A 24,785-nucleotide genomic window follows, 5' to 3' on the forward strand; every position below is an offset into this window, starting at 1 on the left:
TGGATAGGATCAATCCACTGGATCGCCAAGTGTGGAAGTACAAACTTCAACCTCGACAGGACAGCCAGGCCTCACCCTTGCAAAAAGATTAATTTGGCCTGGATAGTCAAAATGAGTGATGATGATTGATATCAAGATCTGACACTGGAAGCTCAGTAAGGGTAGATGCTGGCAATGAAGCTGTTTAGCAATAAAACAAACGAGTTTAACATTAAACATGTTTGTATACTTTTTTGGCTCAACTGAGCCAAAGGCTCAAGTGAGCTTTTCTGATCACCTTTGCCTGTCGTCTGTCTGTTTATAAACTTTTCACATTTTCATTTTCTTCTCCAGAGTGAACCACTGGGCTAGTTTCAATCAAACTTGGTATGCATCATCAATAGATAAAGGGTATTCAAGTTTGTTCATATAAAGGGTCATGCACCCTTCAAAAAGGAAATAATCATGGAAATGCAAAAATAGGGTGGGGTCATTTAAAAAACCTTTTCAAGAACCACTGGACCAGGAAAGTTGAATTCACATGAAAGGTTACTGTTTTGTGCAAATCATGGTCTCCGGGGGTAGAGTGGGGTCACAATAGAGAATCAAAGTTTTACATTCATATACATGTATAGTGCATATTCAAGTTTGTAAAAAGCTCACAGGGGTAGGGTGGGGTCACAATAGGGGATTTAAGTTTTACATGTGAAATATATACAAGGAAAATCTTTTAAAATCTTCTCCTCAAAAACTAGATGCAGAACCGTAGCTCTTTGAAAAGAGAGCTTCAAATGAACCCCTTATTAAAAAACACTTCAATTTATGGCAGAGAAAAAAGTGCATGTTTAAGTCCCTCTATCACTGCATTCCTGCATCGCTGTCTCATGAATTTAATATTAAATAATTCCCAACATATTTTCCCGCTATACTTGTTTCCAAACATACTTTCAAATATTTCCTAAACCCACATATAACCCAAAAACTCACAGCTTCAAGTGATTTCAATTTCTTTGTTGATGTAGCCATGTTAAGTAGCCAGTCAATTTGAACCCCAGTTCATTTCCATACTCATACTCATTTTGAAACATAATGTCTGTGTGAACTAATATCCTCACAAATATTTTTAGTGAAATATTTTGGATGAAATCATCCCAGTTGGGTTAAATACTTATTATTCAAATACTGTAGGTTTGAATATTGAACTAATCTCACAGCTTTCTTTAGTTTGGTCCCCATCCCCGCCAGTCTGTTTTTACGCTTAACTATTGAAATGGAGTGTAAGGGATCAGACTAGGCTTTTATAGCATTATCAATTTTCAAAAGCTTTAGAAAAATTATACAATTTTAGGTCACTTGAGTAAACTCAGATGACATACACGTATTGCTATTGGTCTGCATCTGTTGTAGTCCGTCGACGTTAACAATTGAACATTTTTAACTAAATTTTATATCTGAAAGATGAAGATAACGAACAGCGATCAATCTACGATTCGAATAACGGAATTCTTTTCAAATTTAGTATGAAGCACACAAATTTACATTAAACCTCCTTGACATAGTGCATATTCAAGTTTGTTAAAATCATTTCCTAGGGAGGTATGGTGTGGTAACAATAGGGGGTCAAAGTTTTATATGCTAACTGATATAAAGGAAAAATCTTTAAAGATATATCTTGAACTATTTAAGCTAGGGCTTTCATATCTTGTATATACAATTTTTATAGCAAAACAAATCTGACCTATTCAGTATGTCCTGAACTACATTGTGTTTAAGGTAAATCTTTCATATATGTTATATATTATGAATTTCTTATGATAAAACCTTTCATCTTGTTGAGGAGCCTCTCACCTCTGGTTTGCGTGGGTTTGAATCCTGCTCGCACCGGTAATTGAGAAAGTTTCCCAGTTTACTCTCGGAAGGTCGGTGGTCTCTTCCCAGGTACATTGTATCTGGGTTCTCTCTTCCACCAATAAAAACTGGGGACCACCAGATAACTGAAAAATTGTTGAGTGTGGTGGAAAACAGCTAAAACAATCAATCATATTATGTTATTTGACCTTGTGACCCTGAACTCTGAGTTTGACATACTTTTAAGAAAGTATAACGTATTAAGTATATCCAGGACTATTTTAGATAGGGCTTTTATGTTTTGTATATTGATTACTTATGGCAAGGTCTTTCATATCATACCAAGACCTACGACTTTTTACCTTGGTCTTATCCAGAACAGCAATATTATGCTAGTCATATCTTTGTCTTATATGATTTCATTTTAGTAATGTTGTGTTCTTTAGAGCTAGGTTTGGGTCACATTATTCATGAGAATAAAGATTGATAAAATAGCATTTAAAAATCAAAACAGCAGGGCCAAGATGACTCAGGTGAGCGATGTGGCCCATGGGCCTCTTGTTGATTTTGATATTTCTACCTATATCATTTGTATGAGAAATGGAACTCCTTCTTTTTTTTCTTTTACAAATACATGTATTATCATATGGATCCATCTTTGTTGATTATTTAATCAAAGGACTATATGCAATTCATTCAATGTATTAAATGTAAATTTATTGATATGTCTGTGGTTGAAATACTTATGTATGGATACATTTTTCTCGCACATGCAATTACATATATGATGTATATATATTTACTAATTGTACATATAATATCCCCTGTAATATGATAAAATATATGACTGAGAATAAAATACCTGCTGTTTTCATTGCTACCATGAAACATTAAAAGATTAGAATAATTCAAATATCTTAATGAATTCTGTAATATATGAATTTGATATTTGTATATGATTGCCTCACTGGTGTTCAATGTGAACTTTGGTTTATCGTTTCAGTTTGCTCGATCTTTACATCAAATCAAAATTTAAGACAAATAAGGAATTATTTCCGAAATTGGTTAATATGGTACATTGTAGTAAAATAATCAAGAGTTTATTCATATGAGATAGCTAACTTTCACATGGATAACCAGTGACTGATTCTTGATTGTCAACATTTTCACCGAACAGTTCAGAAATTACCCTGGTACATACTATTAGGGGATCATAAAATTCCTTAAAGAGTGACAAATTTTTAAATATCACCTTTTCAAGGAGAAAAATCCTCTTACGTAAATGAATACTATGAAGAGATTAAAAGAGAGGTGGCTAGATCTTTATTTTTAGCTCTTCTGAGCCAAAGGCTCAAAGAGCTAATGCTATGGCCATTTGTGCGGTGTGCGTAAACTTTTTAGAAAAAGGGCTATAACTCAAGAACCCCTTGGCCAATTTTTTTCAAATTTGTTACAGGGTATCATTGGCCCAAGGGCTTTCATACATACTAAATAGAGGGATGTGACCCTTTAACAAGGGGAGATAATCAGGAAAATACAAAAAATAATAGTGGTTGCTAAAAAATCTTCTTCTCAAGAACCACAGAGCAGATTATCACCAAACTTACACATAAGGATGAGGATATGTTGTAGATTAAAAATTGTTCAAGGCATTACCCTGGGGCAAAGGGCGTGGTCTCAAGGTCACTTCAAAGTTGACCTAAATTTAATTTTTTTTTTAAATTCCTTAAATCTTAGATATTTTAGTCATTATAAGGACTAGGATCATCAAATTTTGACAGTTGATGCATCTTAGGACCTTGTGTCAAGTTGTCTCAAAAGTAGGTCACGGTGACCTACTTTTTGAATTTTGCAGGTATTTATTTTAAAATTAATTTTGATGCATATCTTGGACACTTTGAAGCCTATGATCATCAAAACTTGTCAGTTGGTGGATCATGGGACCTTGAAATGCGTCAACTGAAAAATAGGTCACCGTGACCTACTTTCTGAATTTTATGGCTTATCATTTATAGATATATTTTAAGTTATTATTTCAAATACCGAGAGGTTTAGAATCATCAAATCTTGTAAGTTGATGCATCTTGAGGCCTTGAAACATATTTATAAAAAAGTAGGTCACAGTGACCTACTTTTTGAATTTTGCAGATATTCAAATTTCACATTTTCAATTTTAGATGCATATTTTGGGCACTGTAAAACCTAGGATCATCAAACTTTGTCAGTTGATGAGTCTTCAGTCTTCGGTTTGTGTCGACCAAAAAGTAGGTCACCGTGACCTACTTTTGGTATTTGACAGCTAAATTACTATATTTCAGACACTATTTGACCTACAATCATCAAAGTTTGTCAGTTGATGCATCTTGAGTCTTCGGAGTGTATTGACCAAAAAGTAGGTCACTGTGACCTACTTTTGGCATTTGACAGTTATATTTATATATTTCAGTCACTAATTGACCTACAATCATCAAACTTTGACAGTTGATGCATCTTGAGTCAACGGAGTGTGTCGACCAAAAAGTAGGTCACCTTGACCTACTTTTGGAATTTGACGGCTATATTTATATATTTCAAATACGATTTGACCTACAGTCATCAAACTTTGTCAGTTGATGGGTCTTGCATGTTCGAAGGGTTTCGACCAAAAAGTAGGTCAACTTGACCTACTTTTGGAATTGGACGGCTATATTTATATAATTCAGATACTATTTGACCTACAGTCATCAAACTTTGTCAGTTGTTGGGTCTTGCATGTTTGAAGGGTCTTGACGAAAAAAATAGGTCACCATGACCTACTTTTGGAATTGGACGGCTATATTTATATATTTCAGATACTATTTGACCTACAGTCATCAAACTTTGTCAGTTGATGTTTCTTGCATGTTCGGAGTTCGCTGACCAAAAAGTAGGTCACCATGACCTACGATTGGAATTTGACAGCTATATTTCAATATTCAGATACTAATTGGCTTAAAATCATCAAACTTTGTCAGTTGATATTTCTTCGGTTCTCAAAATGTGTAGACCAAAAAGTAGGTCACATTGACCTACTTTTTTTGAATTCTTAGGATTTAACTAAAGATTTAGAACACTAAGAGGCTAAGAATAGAAATGGTGGGGTTGTACAATTTATCAGAAGAGCGATTCTAGGCCCTTGAGCCTCTTGTTCTGCAACATATTTAAGTGTGTGTTTATCACTTGTATGGTGAGATTCATTTGTGACAAGAACTGGTATGATGTCTTGAGTCAGAAAGCACTGGAATCCACTAGGAATAGTTTTAGATCTATGGAGCGCCAAAATAACAAACTCAGATATTTGAAGATATCTTTAATTATTTGAAGATATTATCAATTCATTTCATGCACGCAACATTGCAATCAAAGATCTCTTCAAATAATTAATGATATCTTCATTTGAATTGAATTATTGATATCATTATTTATTCCGCTGAATTGATGCACGCAATAATTTAATTGTTGCTCTCCTCAAATGAATTATAATTTAATGATACCAACAATAGAATTAATGCATGCTACAATTCAATTGAAGAGAGCAATAATTCATTAATGCTAACATCACTTAATGTGCGCAATAAATGAATTATTGCTCTCTTCTATTGAATTAATGATATCATTAATTAAATTGATGCGTGCAATAATTATGTTAGAGAGAGTAATTATCTAATTGAGATATAATCCTTAATTCGACATATCCACAACTGAATGAATGATTTCTTTAATTGAATTGTTGCTCTCTTTTTTAAAAAAAAAAAAACGATGTGCGCATTAATTACTTTTGAAATAGCCCTGTGTATATAATTAAAAAGATATATTGAATTAAAAGAGATAATCAAGTCATTCATACAGAGCTCTAAATTAATTTTTGCAAGCAATATTTCCACCACATGGATGTTATTGGACTTCAATTATTTGAGCTTATGTAAAACATTAAGATTTTAAACATCACCCTGATGAATTTGTATTACAAAAGTCATGAGAGGACACGTCCAGTTTTTGAACAAAAACAGAAAGTAATATATTCCCTTGAATTTGGTCATCCCTGTCCTCAGTGTGTTTCAGACGTGTTTACGGGGGGGGGGGGGGGGGGGGGGGTCCAACACATTTAGCGGATATTTAGTTGTTGGCATGTGGCGGGAGCGAAACCAGGAATTATCCAAGGGAAGGGCGTAATGAGTGCCTAAAGCCTAAACTGGTGTTATACCCCGGATTTTCAAAGAATTTATGGTTTTTGCAACGTTTGATTTTAAAATTATTAATACTTGTTTTAGATCTTTTAGGCACTGCATTATACAGAATTTTGATTTTATTTATCATACTTTTTGGTTGAATTACTACCGAGTCTGGCCCGTACAGCATGTATTGACAAACAAGGGAGTCTATAATCATAGAAGTATATATATATATATATATGATAATTATTATAAGTTATTATTACAATTAAAGTTATCATTATGGACACTACTACCCCTCCCCCGACCGGTCGCGGTAGCTCAATGGTAGAGAGTTCGCTTCGTAACCGGGAGGTCGTGAGTTCAAGCACTGTTCATGCGCAAACCCAATTCTAAGACGTTGAAATTGGTAGTGATTGCTCCTTCGCCAAACGCTCGACATTTAGAAGTGAGAATCACGGATCTTTTAGATGTGACTTTATAAACGTAGATCCCTGGTCGTACATGTAGTAGGTGTTGGCACGATATTTCAAAGAACCCTCACTGCTACGACCCTGAACCCTATGGATACATTGGATAGGTACTCCGCTTAAAGCTGGTTACGTCTCAATATGAATAAAATATTCTCGACGGGACGTAAATTATATAAGCAATCAATCATCCAATCAATACTACCCCCCCCTTTTTTTTTTAAATTTTCTTAAGGCGATAATTTCAACGAAATGTGTGGATTCCCTGTCTATCCCATCCCAATTTTGATTTATGTAATCGTTTCACACTTTTTTGTAAGTTTTAGAGATTGGCCTTATTTATTTAGCGTGGTGAGAATGATTGTTTGGATGTTTCAGAGTGTTTGATTGCCCGTGTGTATCAGAGTGTTTAACTGGCCGCGTGTTTCAGAGTGTTCAATTGCCTGTGTGTAAAGGAAAGAGTTCAATTGACCGTGTGTAAAGGAAAGTGTTCAATTGACCGTGTGTAAAGGAAACTGTTCAATTGACCGTGTGTAAAAGAAAGTGTTTAATCGCCTGTGTGTAAAGGAAAGTGTTCAATTGCCTGTGTGTAAAGGAAAGTGTTCAATTGACCGTGTGTAAAGGAAAGTGTTCAATTGCCTGTGTGTAAAGGAAAGTATTCAATTGACCGTGTGTAAAGAAAAGTGTTCAATTGCCTGTGTGTAAAGGAAAGTGTTCAATTGACAGTGTGTAAAGGAAAGTGTTCACTTGATAAGCAAAAATTCAAGGAGTGAATAAAACTATATTTCACAAATTTCGACCGCAGCAATGTCTTCTATGTTGTTTTTAGTACCAAATAGTAAATTTTCGTACTAAAATACCAATAACTGTAGAAGTGTTCAGTTGCAGGTGGGAAGTTTTAAGGTGTTCATTTGACACGCGTTACACGTGTGTGTGTGTGTGTGTGTGTGTGTGTGTGTGTGTGTGTGTGTGTGTGTGTGTGTGTGTCATAAAACGGATATAATTCGATAAAACCTAACAAAGTCCCAACGTTGGCACCAAATTCTGTAACGAGTAACAACAGGGTCCCGTCGGATAACTTGTCGTAGATTTGGATTTTTCAACAAGAGATGAAAATTTATACATAATCTACTTAGAAACGATGATATACACATGAGCATGATAGAGAATTTTCTACATTAAAGGACACATCGCATGTTTTTAAACTTTTTATTTTTTTCAGCAAAATTAATTCATTTCATGCCTAAAACTACTTTACGTGTGTTTTGAATGAAACAGTTTGCGTAGTTTTCGAGTTTGAAAGCGATGAAATTCAAATCTTGCGATATGCATATTTTCTTCGATATTTTACGCGCCATTATCTGTGACGTCATATGCGACCTCGAGCGAGACGATTTGTAAACAGTTGTTAGCCATTTCATAAACAGATTAGATTTAATTGACAAACAAACAATTATCACATTAACGGCTTGTAAATAACACTGCATTAGGGTGTTTTGTGCCGTTTAAGGGTGTACTTGCTGTCAGTAGAGAGGATTTGGACTGTGTTTTCTTCAATTTTCGAAGGAAGGTATGAGTGACAAGACGTGAATATTTTTTGTCGGCACAACGATTTTGCCATTAAAAAACCCAGTAGAATTGGTCCCTGTACTTTTTCAAACAAGCACTTGGACAAAGACGTAGATAAACTGCGAGAAAATGGTTCTATCGAAGCTACGCACTGTTACATATAGGCCTACGGCATATGCTTTCCGTTCTGCTCTCAAATTCAATACACACTCGCACCAACTGACCTTCACCTTGTAACAACATATAGGCAGAACTTTGCTAGCCGTGTCTACCAACTGGTAGTTTAAAAAAAGAAATTTAAATATAAAAGATAATTGAACTTTCAATTATAAATAATAAAATATGATATTTCCCAACTTTGAATTGAATTATAATGCTTTCATTTTTTAAAGGAACACGTGTACGTGTTTACAACAACAGCATGCCGCGCTCCCACTTCCTAAGTAACAACGTGTAGATAAAAAATAATAATGATTAATAAAATTTCTTGAATAAATAATTTAAAAGTATTGTGATTTTCACAATAAGTTTGATCATTTTTATTATTTTTTTCCGAAATGCACCCGTGACAGTAGTACTAGCTAGTTGACAATGATACGTAATCGTATCATAATTTAGGCCTATCTAACTTCTCCAAAAATAAATTTAATAATAATTGCACTGTTTATTTTAGAAAAGCAACAACTCTAATTACAGTTGTTTACAGAAATGATATTACCAAATAGTGTTTAGACAGTGATCCCATGTAAACATCATTTACTCGCAAAATGCAGATTTCATACCCGCTTTCCTCGCTACATTTGGGTCGTTATTTGTATGCACTGGTGGCTAAAAGATATAAGACTCAGGAAATTTGTCAACATCGAAATAAATGTTATCCATGATAAATAAATTAGGCCCCCTAAAACCCGAGTTTTTAAACATATCTAACAATACTTTTACAACAAGTTGATCGACGAAGGTCGCATATGACGTCACTGTACCACGTGACTACCTATCTAATTAACTAGGCTTTTTGAAATCAGGGCTTAGATTTAAGTCCGTATTGTGGCTAATTATCGCAATACTTCAGCGAACGAACTATTACAATTAATTTCTATAAGCATAAGGAAGACAAAATACATATAATTCTGTATACTTTGAAAACACGAGATGTGTCCTTTAATAAATCACCGATTCATTTGTACGGAGTTATCGTGTGATTTCTTTTAAACTAACAATCAAACGAAGATGGTTACTTCGGTCAAGTCACATCAATGCGATTGCGATGCTTTGAACTTGTAGCAACAGCGCTACATATAACACATGTAACCAGTGTTGCTTATATCCAGTATTGGATCCCGAAGCGACCAATGTTACTTCACTAATTCACAGCAAGGAACATACATCGACAATGTTAAGCATACTACACAGCAATGGTGACTTACTAATTTTGTCAAACCCTTAGGGTTATAGGTAAACTGTTTACTTCAAACTTTATCTCACGGATGTTAACGCTGCAACAATCTTCGTCAGACTAACCAACGCCCGTATTTGTAGTGTTTTACAACGTCACCATTGTACAGAGTGTATTATCATTTCGACAGTACCTCGGGTGTTTTCCATCATATACATTTGTATTCTACCGGACATTATCGTATATCACATACCAGTACACAAAATTCTGTTACAAAACCACTATGTCCTTACCATCTGTTTTATACTTAGACATTTTATTGAACATAGATTTAAATTGCAAACTAACATTTTAAGTTTAGGACAAGGGAGATGATTTTAACTTCCCTCTCGTTAATAATTTCCTGTATTTATGCAGCAACACTCCATGATCACATGCATATGAGGTTTATGTCACTCAATTGATTTCTATACACTAGAGCGTGTTCTGCATATGATCAGGTTTAAATCAAGGCAGATTACTGAAAAGTTGTTGATACTACGCAAGTTTGAACAGTCGTTTAAAGTAAGTATTTTTCAAATCACATGGTCTTTATAACAAGTTATATCCTGCCAATACAACCTGACATTGAATCAAATGCCATCTGGCTTGTCTATACAAATTGCTGGGTCGTTTTTACTACCTGCTTTGGCTACGAATTGCCCGTTTACCTGGTCAAGATGTAAGTCTCACGGCGGCTGAGACCGGTCGACAGGGGATGCTTACTATTTCTAGGAACCTGATCTTACGTATGGTGTATCCAGGTAATCGTGTTTTCCCAAACGATTTTTTTAAATCTGTAATAGGAGTTATGATAATGATAATTGTTCGTTATCTTTATCGCTATCACCTTTTCATGAAATATCTATCTTGCGCAGAATATATCTAAACAATGTGTTTGCCTTTGATATCTTTACAAATTGTATTAATAACCATTCCTCGTGAACACGTCGCAGTTGTAAATAATGTGGGTGTAAATAGAGAACTGCGTGATAAATATGATACGTGTACTTTTGTGACTGGAAATTCCGACAGAACAAAGATGCAAATGTAAGAAAGGAATATCATTTGTTGAAAAATGAAGCGCTGCAGTTCATACTATCTTGCATTTAAAAAAAATGAAAATGATATTAATTTATTGAAAAAACTTTTCTGGGAAGTTTCTAGTATGCCGGTACCCAATAGCACGCGACTGTGCATGAATAATTATTCCTCTTGTCACTGCTAGGGGGACTGTAAACATAACGCCAATTACATTTTCGCCTCGTATGAGACGTGGAAATCGTCAATATTGGGTGTAATAGAATTGTTTAGAAAGCCCAGTGGCGTTTGAGCACAATTGAGCGGGGGCTTGGTGGTTGCAGCCTCCGACAAGTTAAACTGATCATGTAAGCTAAATATATAGATTTGAAAAGTGAAGCAAAGAAATTGAGGGCAGCTCTCATTTCACCCATGAGAGGGAAACAAGGACGTAACATTTTTTTTAAATGAGAGGGAGGGGTTATGGAAAAAAATATCTCGACAAGTCTACTCTCTCAATTTTTTGGTCTAATATAGAGCTGCCATTCAAAGGTATGTGTGTGTATTGGGGTGTTGCTTTGTGTATGGGGGAGCTTTTAAGCTTTGAGGGATGATGACACATTATTTAGAAATGTCAGGATAACTTGAGTTCGCCTGCTTACATTAAGCGCGCTATGGTACATTTATGATATACAGTAACACTTAAAACCACTCTTTCTTTTGTGATAATTTTCGGGGTCCCTTTATGCATTTCTCAGCTCGTCATTCGCAGTTAATCAAAACGAGTAGTGCATTGCGAACGTGTTGAACAAATGTAGAAAGAATAAGAATTGCTAGAAATTTTATAATACTCTATTAATAAACATAATAATCGGTTTGGTGTTTTTACTGAAGCGGTCTGTATATATTTCGGTCAAATTTCTTTAGTTGGAGTTTATCCCTTTAAATTGTAAGAGTCAGTCGTCGATTGTAAAAGTAAGCCTCTTCATAAAACTCCATTGGTTGCTGTATTACCTTTATTACTTCAATGAAAAAATCAAATCTTAGACAAACCACGAGTAATTAAAAACCGAAAAGGAAAATGTAAAAAATACAATGAGATGCCGAACAATGCTCATAACAAACTACACAGGATACATAAATATGTTTAGAACAATAAGGAGAAAGTCAACGCAAGAGTGTATTTACAAGTCTTTATTATTTTACATTCAGCATGTGAATTACTGCTATAAAATTATAGTCTTAGATTAAAAAGATAATACTGAGATTTGTGTTGTTATGATACAAATAGTCAATACCGTGGAATAAACCGTGGTATTAAGTAAATTTTGTGGTATACCGCGATACATATTCTTTGGCGGTACTTAGCTCTATTCACATGCATTTTATGTTCTATCTTTGATCAAACACATATAGAAGCAGAATACAATGGAATAATCTGAAGGCTTTTCATCCACATTTTTTGTCCCGAACAGTTATTTGTATTCCCTGGATTGCGGTCTCTAGTTCGAACCTTTAATTAATGCCTCCTGCGTGTCGTTGCTGGACGAATCTGTATTTAATTTTCCTGTGGAAAGAGTGTTTTTGTGTTAGTGTAGTAACAATGCAAATTGTGACAACTTAAGTATTATGATGTAAGTATTAAGTATTATGATGTAACACGGCGATTAATGACTAATACTTGCTCCTAAGATTTTAAGTTCCATGGTAAACAATAATGTAATTTTAAAAGATACATTAACTCCAGTTGTCCATGCGTCATTTGTATACAACCTCTGTTACTGTTGATATACAGCATCAAATGCTGTGGAATTGCATATAGAACGATATTAGCGAGTGTACAATTTGAAATTTGAGTTAAAGAAATGACATTGTGTTGATGACGGCCAATGGGATACATGTATAAAATCGTTGATATGAACATTTTTGCATTGAATGGGGTCTATTTGATTAAAATATATTTCTTAAATTGTCAATGGTAGCTTTTTTTACTTTGGGGTTCTTTTGGCTGATGAAATATTTACAATTATGTTAAAACTTCTGAATATATATATATATATATATATACATGTATAGACAACTTTGTCTCGTGGCACAAGGTATTAGATATCATATATGCCTAACAACAAGGATCATATTGTGTTTCTAAAAAAAATGCGTGACTCAAAATCGTATTTTGACAACATTGGTTTTGTAAACCAAGAAAGGCTATTGCAATTTCTAGCAATAATTGAATGGCGCACATGTATTTTGAAATATGTTCGTTTCAGTATAGGGATGCCATATTGTCTAAACGGCTACATTATACTGTGTAAAGCATAAGGATATAACAAAAAAATAAAACTATCTTTTAAATAGAATTTGTTTTTGATGGAAACAAAGGTAAACCAAGCTCCCAAAATTGAAAGTTACCCAAACTACAACCCATCCCCTAAATGTACGGCATGATATGGAGGAGAGAGGATGAGCAGGGACATAGACATAGTAAACTGCACTTTGTGCATTAGGTGAAATGGAGCAACGATTCAACATGCAATGTATACGGATGTATATTTAATTGCTGTTATAAAATTTAGACATTCATTTCAAAATTAAGGATTATCTCCCTCATGCATAGCTCTTATCCTTAGACGAATTTGACTCCAATTTTTTGGCACGCTGTTTTTCGCTATAATAGCTCTGAAACTTCATTGTTATTTCGGATTTCAAACATTTCGGTTGAGCATCACTAAAGAGACATTATTTGTCGAAATGCGCATCTGGTGCATCAAAATTGGTAACGTATAAGTTTTACATGGTACAAAAATGACTGTCATGCTGAAGTACCATTAGGAAAGTGATCATACCCTTGTGTATGAAGACAGCTATAAAACACGCCTCTTTGATCTACTGTACATTGTAGGAAAATATTCGATTGCTGGGTCAGAACATCATTAATTGATAATGCAATATTGTACAAGATGGCAAGGCTACCTGATAATTGATTGTATATCCAGGGATCCGTGTTTGTCAGACTCTTTATTTTGTATTGCTTATAGGAGTTATGAGACTGATAAGTGTTCGTTATCGTTGCCTTTCATTGAGCAAGTCTACAATTTAACTACAGCGTATTTAATATAGCTTGCTGTTAAAAAGATAAATGCTTTTATCATAATACTTAACACACTTGTCAATTTTTGTTTCGATCGATTGGAGATAGACTTCTTCCATTTAAAGTATATTACAAATATTATCACAACAGCTGCAATCCAAGCCAGGCATGCAATAGGCAAGGCGATCATCAGAACCCCTCCTTCAAGATTGCTTTCTTTCTTCCTGTAAAACAGAGATCAGTATTTGCTAATTTTTCGAGCTTAAACAAATATAACATTTAATGCATCTATCTGGAAAACTGAATGAATATCACGGTTATTTCTGTCGTTGATTTATCATAATACATGTATATCGCTTTCCGTTTGCTTCCATTTCATCCCAGCTTACGATCCCTTGCTTTCATGTTGCTTACTTTTGTTCCTGATTTTAAATTCTTTGTTTTCATTTTGCTTAGTAAATTATCAAGCTCAGTTCCCGATTTGCTACCCCTCGCCTACCTTTGTTCTTGTTTTTTTTTTTTTTATCCCTTCTGATCCCGTATCTTACCATTGTTCCAGGTTTGTAATACTACTGATTACCTTTGCTCTTGATTTGTAATATCTTGCTTACGTTGTTCATAATTTATTATCCATCACTTCCCTGTTGCATGTACACAACTTTGACACTGGTTTGCAATGGCTTCCCTGTTAAGCTGTTATGCAACTTTGTCACTGGTTTGTAATCAATCGCTTTCCTATCGTTTAGATTTATTTTCAGTTTGTGGTCCATCGCTTCCTCTTTTCTTACCTCAGTTCCTAGTTTGCAATGTATTGATTATCTATTGTTTAGTTCTTGGTTTGTGATATTAACATTGATTACTTATTGTGCCCCTGTGTTTTTGTTTTGTAATATTGACATTGGATCCCCATTGGTTACCTGTGTTCTTGGTATCTAATTCATCGTCTCTCATTGTTGTACTTTGTTCTTGGTCTGGGATCTCTCACTTACCTGTTGTATTCATGCCTGGTTACATATAATGTACAATATATGGCTTTCCATTTCCTTACCTTTGTTTCTGGTTTCTAATATCTCCTATTGTTGTACCTGCAGTGCTATACTTTGCTGTTGACAATTCAGTACTCTCCTTTGTCGCCGTACTGACTATGTTGTAACAACCAGGATCTAATTTTTTTTACAAGTAAAACTAAAGATTACAATATTATTTTGATCTCTTTTTAAAACTGGATTTGAACGTTTTGTAAATCATGAAGCATTGTAAAACAGTTCAGTAAGTACCAGGTAAAAATTAACGCCCTATTGACATGTAAGAGACATAACCATTTCAAATGAAAACAAAATTCAGATTAGTTAGAAAAGTTAATTAAGTTTTGCAAAGTTTATACTAGGTTATACAAAAATGATACAATTATAATTTCCTATATATCTCCTACATCGTTTTTATCTATATACATTTCTTATGATGAATATAAACGTGTAATACATTGTACATTTGGATATGCATTAGGGAAATAATGCACGTATTCATAGATGATTTATCTGAGGCAACTAGAAATCTGTTTCGTAATTATACTTTTTTCACTTATTCAAAACTTAGAACAGACAATTTCAACATCATTGCAAGAATATAACGACGATATTATTGATTCAATATAACGAGCAAACGAGCAACATCATTAATTATCAAAAACGTGATAGCAATAGCAACAGACATCATACTTCTAAATAAAAACACAATGACAACAACAACAGCAGACTTAGAAGAAAAAAATATAGTGACAACAACATAACTGAACATCAAAGAATAATGACAGTAACAACATAATTAGAATAAACACAATTAGATATTAAAGCATAATGACAACAACAACATAATTCAAATTAAGACACCATGAAAACAACGATATATTTAGATATTAAAGCATAATGACAACATAATCAGAAATCAAAGCATAGTGACAACAGCAAGATAACTAGATATTAAATCATAATGAAAACAACGACAGAATTTGAAATCGAAGCATAGTGACAACAACAACATTAAGGGTCATGGTATAGTGTTATTTCTATATTAGAGTAAATTTAAAATGATTATTAATGTCTTTTATAGATCCAGCACCATCTTTTCTTTTTCTAAAGAGGGATAATAGAAATTTATCTGCTTATTTTGATATCGGTTGATACATACTACACATACTCTGATTGTATTTCGAGTAAAATATCACAGGAGGCAAACACGAGCGTGCATTTCTGTTGTCATTGACACCACAATATGTTGCCTTCAAAATAGTAATGAATACATTAATATAATCTAATTTCTCATAGCATCTTCCCTCTATTGAACATTTTGATATTATAATATGCATGTTTACAGGAAACTTCAAAACTTGATGTTATAATTAATCACTCTCAAATTGATCTTGACTATAATATCAACAACATACAAGCATTATCTAATATACATATCAGATAGTAATGTGCTTAGGATATTCGCGTCAAAAAATAAATGATCGTTGATTCAATGTCCACTCGTAGGGATTTTTTCTCGAAAAGGATTTAAAAACCAACCTCCACTGTTGCGGTTGGTGTTTTAAAATATGATTATGAGCCCTGTCTGTTACAGCATTGTGAGCCATACGTCTGACGAGGCCGCTGTATATGTGAATACTGCAATTCTCGAATTGATGTAAAAAGTTTCCTTTGCATATGTTCCTACATAATCTGTCGTAACTTACAAAATCATAAAAAATACACTATTTAGTACATGGGTTAGTAAAGGTAATAGGGGATACTCCTCGGAATTTTCGGAAACAAGTATTTTCTGAAAGTACATAGTCCCTTGATTATAAACCAGGTTGTTGGACATTTCTACGTGGGGGCGTTTACAAATTTTGAGGCAAACACATGAAATTTGTACAAATAATATCAACACCTAACAGTGGTATTATGACCGTTCTGAAACATATTTTGTTCAATTTTGTTTACGAAATCCCCCCCCCTGTGTTTTTGCTGTGACCTTCATAACCTATTGCTTATATGTAAAACCCATTTATCAGTTCACATGATTCTATTTTTATACATATCTTCCTTAGACATGATCAGTACCGGGATGTCTTATGTTGATTCGATTTTCTAGGCTGCTTATTCTTTGCTTTTGTTTTTGATTTGGTCCACATTGTTTATTTTAACTTGTTCTTTTTCTTTTAATGATTGTTTGTTTCTTATTATACACATTTATTTTTACAGTGCTCATTTATATACAATTATTAATTTTGTTACTAGCCTTTTTTACCATTTACAAATTATTTTTTCTTAATGCATAGTTAAAGTTAAAATCGAATCTCGCCGGTTACGAGTTGACGTTACTATATATCAACGCAATATGGTTAACTCCTTCCACGTGAGAGTAATTAAGTCTATTCTTACTACCACGTGAGAGTAATTAAGTCTATTCTTACTACCACGTACATTGTGGATCGGCTCTGTAGACGAATAGGACATGTCCTATTTCGCTCCACTTTTAACATTAATTGGCAATATGTTTGCAGATTAGTGTAGTTGTAGTGCTAGGTGTATTTATATGTAGTTATTTGCTATTTTGTTATTATTCTCTGTTAATATTGGCTACGTCATGTAATTCTTTCTTTTTGTCCGGAAGAAGGTACAGGTCATCCCGAAAAATTGACAATCTGGTTGTTTGTGTGCAAAGCGCAATACATATAAAACATGGTTTTTGAAAATAGTCTTCTTTCTGAAAAGAAATTACGGTTCAAGTTGCATGTATAGTGTATGTGGATATAAATAATATCGGAGAAAGCCGACCTCATCATAATCCCTTACACAGAAAAGATTGTGTTGAATCATAAACCAGTGGACATGGTTTACTAAACTTTTTGCAGTCCGTCAGATAGCTTCTGCGAATACAATGTAATCCTCTGTTGAACTCGGTACATTTGCCAGCTGCAAAAAATATTTAAAGCATGGTTATAGTTAAAATAAGACATTTTCAAATATAGAATACATTCGAAAATTATTAGGTTGAAGCTAGCAGCCACTAAACAGCAGCCAATATGGCCATAGCATCTAACAGCCAATAAGACAGTTCATCAAAGTGCTACGAGTAATTAGGCGGCATACTAAAAAGTAACACATAATAAATCGAAATCGATAATTTTGCAAACAATTAATCAATCTAAAATCTTATCTTATTTATCAACAGTCAGTATGAATAAACTTGCTACGTGTTTATTAAATTGAGATGATAGTTTGCCTCTGTGAAATATGCATGGAATTTGGTTGTAATATGAGTAGTTCCTACCATAACTATAGGATTTCGTGTAATCCCTGTATGCTGGATTCTATGAAACGGGGGGTAACTTTTAAACCACTCCTGAATTCTCATGTGATGTTGTGTTCCATTTAACAGATCAATCATTGGACATGATTAAGATCAATTTTAACAGTGTAGTAACCTAATACGTTCTTTCGTGGTTAGGGGTTCCACGCTTTTATAGATCAGTTTACGTGCTCCTCAAGTTACACAGAACACTCCTCCGTTCCTCGTAGAAGTTTATTGATTTTCAAAATATAGCTATTGCTATCCATAGTTATTAAACTGTTATTTGATTTCTCTTTCTTTTATTCACTGTTTACACTGGGTTTTTTTTTGGTATGATATCTAAGTAAGGAAATGGAGCAAAATTCAATACTGACATGGCATAAATTACATAGGCGATGTAACCATTGATATTATGAAGTAGGAAATATGTGTGTACTCATAGATAGAAAATTACTATAATATGCCCGGGAATATTCTTACACAGTATCAATCTCGAAGGTGCACAGACCTCCACCAGACTTGTTGCCCATTCATTAAGAACACAGTGATATTCAAATGATCTACAGGCATTGCTATATGCTGAGCAGTTCTTTCTCCGGGCAGCGTCTCTATATTCTTTTTCATTTGAAGGACACTTTGAAACATCCTTTAAAGTTTCCAGCGACGCTGTGCACGCATTGTCAGGTAATTCCACACAATGGTACGTTTCAAGTATCACAATGAACACCACAATGATTTTCTATAAGACAAAACACGATTATGCAATCTGTTACGCTGCAATATGGCATACTATAAAACCTGGCCTGGTCTCATTGGCCTGACCTCAAAATTGGCCTGGCCCCAATTTTGGCCTCAAATTATGCCCCATCCCAAATTTTAGCCAGGCCTCAACAGTTTATTCAAAATTTTTATCGAATTCATTGATTTATAATTGGTTGTTCTGTCATATAGCAGATAAATGATATGTTTCTGTTGTTTTGTTAATGTGGACTTTAAAATAATCATGAACTACCACCAATCTGATTGATTTTATTGAATACCTATTGATCAGTTTATTGATCAAATAATTTTCTTTTCCCTTCATATCTATATGTACTAGTGCACTCCAAAAACGTATACACAACTAATGAAACGATTGGCGTATTGATTTTTTCCTCACAATTATGATTGATTTATTATTGTTTTTTTTTTTCAAAATTGTTGAACATGAATGATAAGTTTCTGTTGTTTTGTGAATGTGCACATTAAAATAATCATGAACTACCACCAATCTGATTGATTTTATTGAATATTTGTTGATCAGTTTATTGAATAAATTTTTTTCCCTTCCTAACTTATGTACTATTACCAGCAAAAAAAGTATGCGGAACTTATGAAATTATTGGCTTTTTTATTTTTTCTGAATTATGATTGATTTCATTGTTTTATTATTGCTTTTGAATTTTCAAAAGTGTAGAACATAAATGGTATGTTTGTGGGGTTTTTGTTTTTTGTTTTGGTAAATATGCACTTTGAAAACTCTCATTTTACTAATGATCCACTTCACTTATTGATAATGAATTAAAAACAAAAACAAATTCACACTAGTTTAATGATGAATCATCACACCTCACACACTGCAATGCAGTGTGCTGCCTTTACTCTCATTGGTAGGAACAATGAGTTTGATATCTAGGTATAAAAATGCTACCATAAATCATAGAGATTGAAACTACAACTTTAATAAATTAAGGATGTTCACATCTATTTAAACTATTTGAAATAAACACGTAATATTAGTACTGTAATGGGATATCAGATTATTTACAACATATTGTTCTACAGCACGGATCTTGACAGGAAGTCAAGGTTGAGGTTAATCTATGATATACTGTTTGAAATGTCACACAGCTCTGCACAGAACGTTTATTTTCAATAATGATCAGAATGAAAGATCATATTTTGATGACAGTCTAAAAACGTTAAGAAGTAAAGCACAAATTGAATCTGCACTTTTTGAATTTGTAGATGCATAAACCTTTTTTCTCCATTGTAAGACAATATTATGAGCATTACATGTATCTGATATTTGCTTAGATATAGCTGCTGCAGTGGTTAGATAGAGGTACAAACGATTTTTTGTTAACTAATTAATGCAGGCTTTGATATGAAGTAAGAAGGGAGTGAACAGATTCAATGTAATAATTGTAATTAGTTCTGTTTTACTGTTGCTTTATCACAAAACTAGAAAAAAATCACAATTTTGAAAATTCAGACAGACAGTAACCTTATTTAGTTTAGGCATAATCATAAAATGAGTTACTTATTAAAATTTTCTGTTGTATCAAACACACCCTATTTGCAAATGTTGGACTGCTCTGTTGTTTCTGTATAATGGGATTTCCAACTCCAACAAAAGTTTTCATCACCATTCTTTAATATGGTGATATATATTTCCTTTATCCTGACAGGGCAGGCCTTCATAGCATGGGAACTTGTCACTTTTACAATGAGTATTGAAAATTAATTATGAAATCAAGAAAGAAATATTTATAATACATCATATCCGTTTTAATCTACATTGTCCATTCAAGGTAAAGTATAGATAAATGAACACTAAAATACAAATCTAAAATCCTTAGTTTATTGGAAAGTGAAGATATTTTATTTATTGGCTATTATCATTATGCTAGCAAATATTTCGCTGTTTATTTTTATTTTTTTAAAATGTCATTTGTCATGCTTTGGAAATTAAACAAGTAACACTAAATGTGTGGTATCTGCACATTGAAAACATTAAGATCACATGCTTTGTTCTGAATGTGCGCTGATCTTAAAAATCGAATTCATTATAATGACAGCACAATTGTAACACTTTTATAATTTGTAAAATGATATCAAATTGAATTATATTGAATACAAAAATAGCAATAAATCAATCATTTCATTGGTATACTTTTTGGTGTACTAGTACATAAGTTAGGAAGGGAAAAGCAAATAATTTTGTCAATTAGATAATCAATAGATTATCAATAAAATCAATAAGATTGGTAGTATTTCATGCTTATTCTAATGTAAATAATCATTTTATTTCTAAAACTTTGAAAAACTAAAACCAATAATAAATCAATAGAATTAATCATAATTTTGAATTAAAAAAAGAATTGGTTTTGGTTGAGGTCAACAACATTTTTAGAGGCCAAATTTGAGGCCATGCAAACTTTTGAGGCCAGGCCAAAATTTGGGATGGAGCATAATTAGAGACCAAAATTGGGGCCAGGGCAATTTTGAGGCCAGGCCAGATCAATGGGGCTAGGCCAGGTTTTATAGTATGCCCTGCAAGGTTGGGTTTTCCCATGAATTTCATGTTATAACGGTCGCAGCTGGTATTTAAAACAAAGCTTTGTTAACATATTGTTTCGTTTGCTGTGACATATTTATGAATAATGGAATAAACTAGGTGCATTAAACCTCATTTATTACCCGTGATATTGGTGGATACCGTCCGTGATAATAGCGCTGTTATGTTGAATCGATTGAAATTAACACGCCCTGCATTAATATAACTTTCAATCATTTTGCGTTAGAAGCGTTTTCAGGTTTCAGCATCATGTATTGATGTAAAACTTATACGGTACCAATTTTGATGCACCAGATGCGCATTTCGACAAATAATGCCTCTTCAGTGATGCTGAGCCGAAATGTTTGAAATCCGAAATAACTATGAAGTTTTAGATCTAAATATAGCCAAAAACAGCGTGCCAAACAAGTGGAGCCAAATTCGTCCAAGGATAAGAGCTATTCATGAGGGAGATAATCCTTAATTTTGAAATGAATTTCTAAATTTTATAACAGCAATTAAATATACATCCGTATTTTCAAGCTAGTAACGAAGTACTTAGCTACTGGGCTGATATCAATATTCAATTCTCAGATTGATGTCTATTGACTGGTTTATGATAACCTGAAATAGTTAGCTAGAAATGAATCATGCTGCTGGATGAAAATGCGCGTAACTGTCTAAATCATAACACATGACAGAAAAATGAATATATTATCATCATAAAACATCAGAAATATTGCAGACTTTTAAGAGGGGGGTTTATTGAATTTATAACGCTTTCCTATGAAACCGTGCCAATCCGTCCAATGGTACATGTATGTCATCGCATGGAAATAATCTAATAATAAATTTTCTCCAAGATATACATGTTATAATAAATTAAATTGACCGGGAGAGCTGTTTACAATTTTATTGCCTTTGTAAAGGATAAATTTGGTGGAAGTCAATAAATCTTCGGGAGACAATCCTACTCAGATCTGATGATTTGTGATGGTTCCCTGCTAAACAGTCCATAATTGTATATTGTCGGCCCGTTCTTTGAGTAGTGATTTTAAGGGTATAATTACTCGGCACTTTATCCCACCTTTGGTGTTTCAGCTCTAACTTTTTAAAATTCTTCCTAGGTTGTATGATATTGATTCCTATTCGTTATCGTCAGTGTATTTGGTGCATTGTACAGGTAACACAGCACCACACAGTCAACAAAATTGAGTCAATAAAGAGACGCATTATCGACGAACATTAGTCGACAAAATCTTTTATTTCGTTCCTTGCACCTGCCACATATGAGTAGTTTCCTTAGATACTATACATTTTTCAAATTAATTGCGGAAATGCTGTAAAAATATGTATTGTCACATATCCTTTACAAGGACATAAAATGAATATCATCTCTATCTAATGTCATAAGCATTACAACATTGCACGTACTTGTATCAAGTGTCTATCAAATTTAAAAAAAAAACTTGGTTTTAAATGGTTTTAGACTAGTCAATTCTTGAGAAATGGAAATTTTGATAACTGATATATTTTTATTTTGTTTTTATCTTAAGATTCTCATAATTCATTTAAAAACTTTTTAATAAGATGCAGTTGATTTTGTTTCGTTAGTTTGATTAAAATGCAAAGATAAGGAACAGGTTCAATCTAATGATCCTCTAAAGAATACAAACTTAATAGTAAGATAAACAGAATCCTGGAAACACTAGAGGTAGGATCACTTGCCTAGGAATAGTAAGCATCCTCAAATGCCCAGGACATCTTCCATAAGCCCTATAGTCATAACAATTTCAAAAGGATATAATTCTATATAGCTCTTGTTATCATTCTCTTTTTAGATCTTAGTTTGACAGATCTGTTAAGATTATTGGAGACGAAGAACAGTCATTTGTACCATGTTTTGGGTTTTAGTTCTTTAACGTTTCGATGTTTGACGTTACAATTAGGCTACAATAAGCAAACTGTTCAGAACGTTCCTGTACAACATTTATAGTTTATCATTAGGAACACAATGTGTCTCTAGCGTACGTTAAAGTTTTCATGATTTTACTGATACATGTACGTTATTAATGGTTTCAAAACGATAATTTACAAATTTTAAAATAATTCCGGAACGTCCATTGCAAATTTGTTATTGGGAGGAAATATGACAATATAAATGTTTGGTATCACTGTTAAATTAACATTTGACAAAGGTGTGAAATGATTAACAACTGCAAATCATTTATAATAGAATACCATTAAACTGAACCATTGCGTAATCTTGAAACTTACTTGAAATTGCATTTTTTTAACATAAAACATCCGCAATAAACACCATGGATGTACTGGTGGCAGGTGACTAGCCTGGTTCCCGAGACCTTCCGATGTGCAAGCACAAAAGGCCTGGCACGCACTGTTGAATGGCGGCGAGTAAGGTAAGTTTGCATAGAAGAGACTGTTCATGTTCTAATTTAGGTATTTCCTACTGGTTCACTGCCGATTGTATTTGATATTTCAGTAGGATAGCGTTCAAAGAAGTAGTATGGACCTTTATTTGACCACGGACCGCTCTATTTCTATTTGTTTTCACGTTACTTAAAATCATAGTGAGGTGATCAATCAATTCAATGTTTACATTGAGCTTTCGTCAGAAATGAGGTCTTTCCCACTGGTTCATCGCCTATTTTGATTGATGTATCATTAGATAGAAATTTGAGGAAGTGTCCTGTATATATGTTTTCTGACGAACCACTTTGTGTTTAAAATGAAGTGAGAATGTTTAGGGGGGTGGGGGTGGTGGTGGTGGTAAAGAAAATGATTACTTCATTCTGTATGATTCCATTCTGGATAATGTATGCACAAGTAAGTTTGCTTTGCAACACACGTCATTCAAGATGTAAATGTATTTTTTAAAATACAAAATAAACGTGGATGAGGAGATCCTGGTTCAAATCCTGTGAGCAGAGTACTTGTGGTCATGACTTATCATGCAATGGAATCAATTATCGACTGACATATATGAAAAAAGTTCATAAAATAGTAACAGCTAGAAAGGGTTCCATACCCACATGAAAGACTGTTTTCTTCTGCTACCACCATTGTACAGCTTTTGAACCTTTGAAAAGGATTTTATGTATCTGTTGATAAGTTCAGGCACTTTTACAGAATAAAGATAAAACTTGTATTCACCGAGAAAGTCCTAGTAGCTCTCTGGGTTGACATCCATTGTAAGACCAATAATTAGTCTATTCTAGAGATATATTAAGGTCATTTGAATAATGAATTTGAGAAAGACCTACTCGTACCATGGAAACTGATCAATTGCCATGTCGATGATATCATAGATGTAATAACCCTAAGATAATATTTATCTCATTACATTGTATATGATTATAATGAACAATATACCCGTGTTACAGTTTATTAACTCTGTGTTTTGTTTTTAAGATGTCCATGGTTATACAGAAGTATAACACTTTGTTTAACCAAACAATCAATGATCGAAAACCGCTGTAACAAAAGGCACTGGAATACATCATGC

The 24,785-nt window shown here is 33.6% G+C and overlaps 2 protein-coding genes across 4 annotated transcripts in view; both read right to left on the reverse strand.

The window, feature by feature from the left end:
* Nucleotides 1-24,785, reverse strand: part of LOC125654519 (cell death abnormality protein 1-like) — a 328,838-nt gene that overhangs the window by 233,140 nt on the left and 70,913 nt on the right. The window lies entirely within an intron of this gene.
* LOC125654526 (uncharacterized) lies at nucleotides 11,691-23,642 on the reverse strand. 2 transcript variants are annotated; one of them, XR_008796961.1, is made up of 6 exons: nucleotides 23,537-23,642; nucleotides 18,421-18,679; nucleotides 17,442-17,561; nucleotides 14,651-15,880; nucleotides 13,678-13,826; nucleotides 11,691-12,078 (listed from the first exon to the last, which is right to left on the reverse strand). XR_008796961.1 is itself a non-coding variant. In XM_056144406.1 (6 exons), exons 1-6 carry the CDS (start codon nucleotides 23,564-23,566, stop codon nucleotides 12,014-12,016), a joined length of 738 nt encoding a protein of 245 aa, XP_056000381.1. In that variant the 5' UTR covers nucleotides 23,567-23,637; the 3' UTR covers nucleotides 11,691-12,013. The 2 variants fall into 2 exon arrangements, 1 of the variants encoding a protein (XP_056000381.1); XM_056144406.1 differs by having other exon boundaries at nucleotides 14,651-14,765; nucleotides 23,537-23,637.

The sequence above is a fragment of the Ostrea edulis genome, chromosome 7 (assembly GCF_947568905.1).
Source record: "Ostrea edulis chromosome 7, xbOstEdul1.1, whole genome shotgun sequence".
NCBI classification, from domain to species: domain Eukaryota; kingdom Metazoa; phylum Mollusca; class Bivalvia; order Ostreida; family Ostreidae; genus Ostrea; species Ostrea edulis.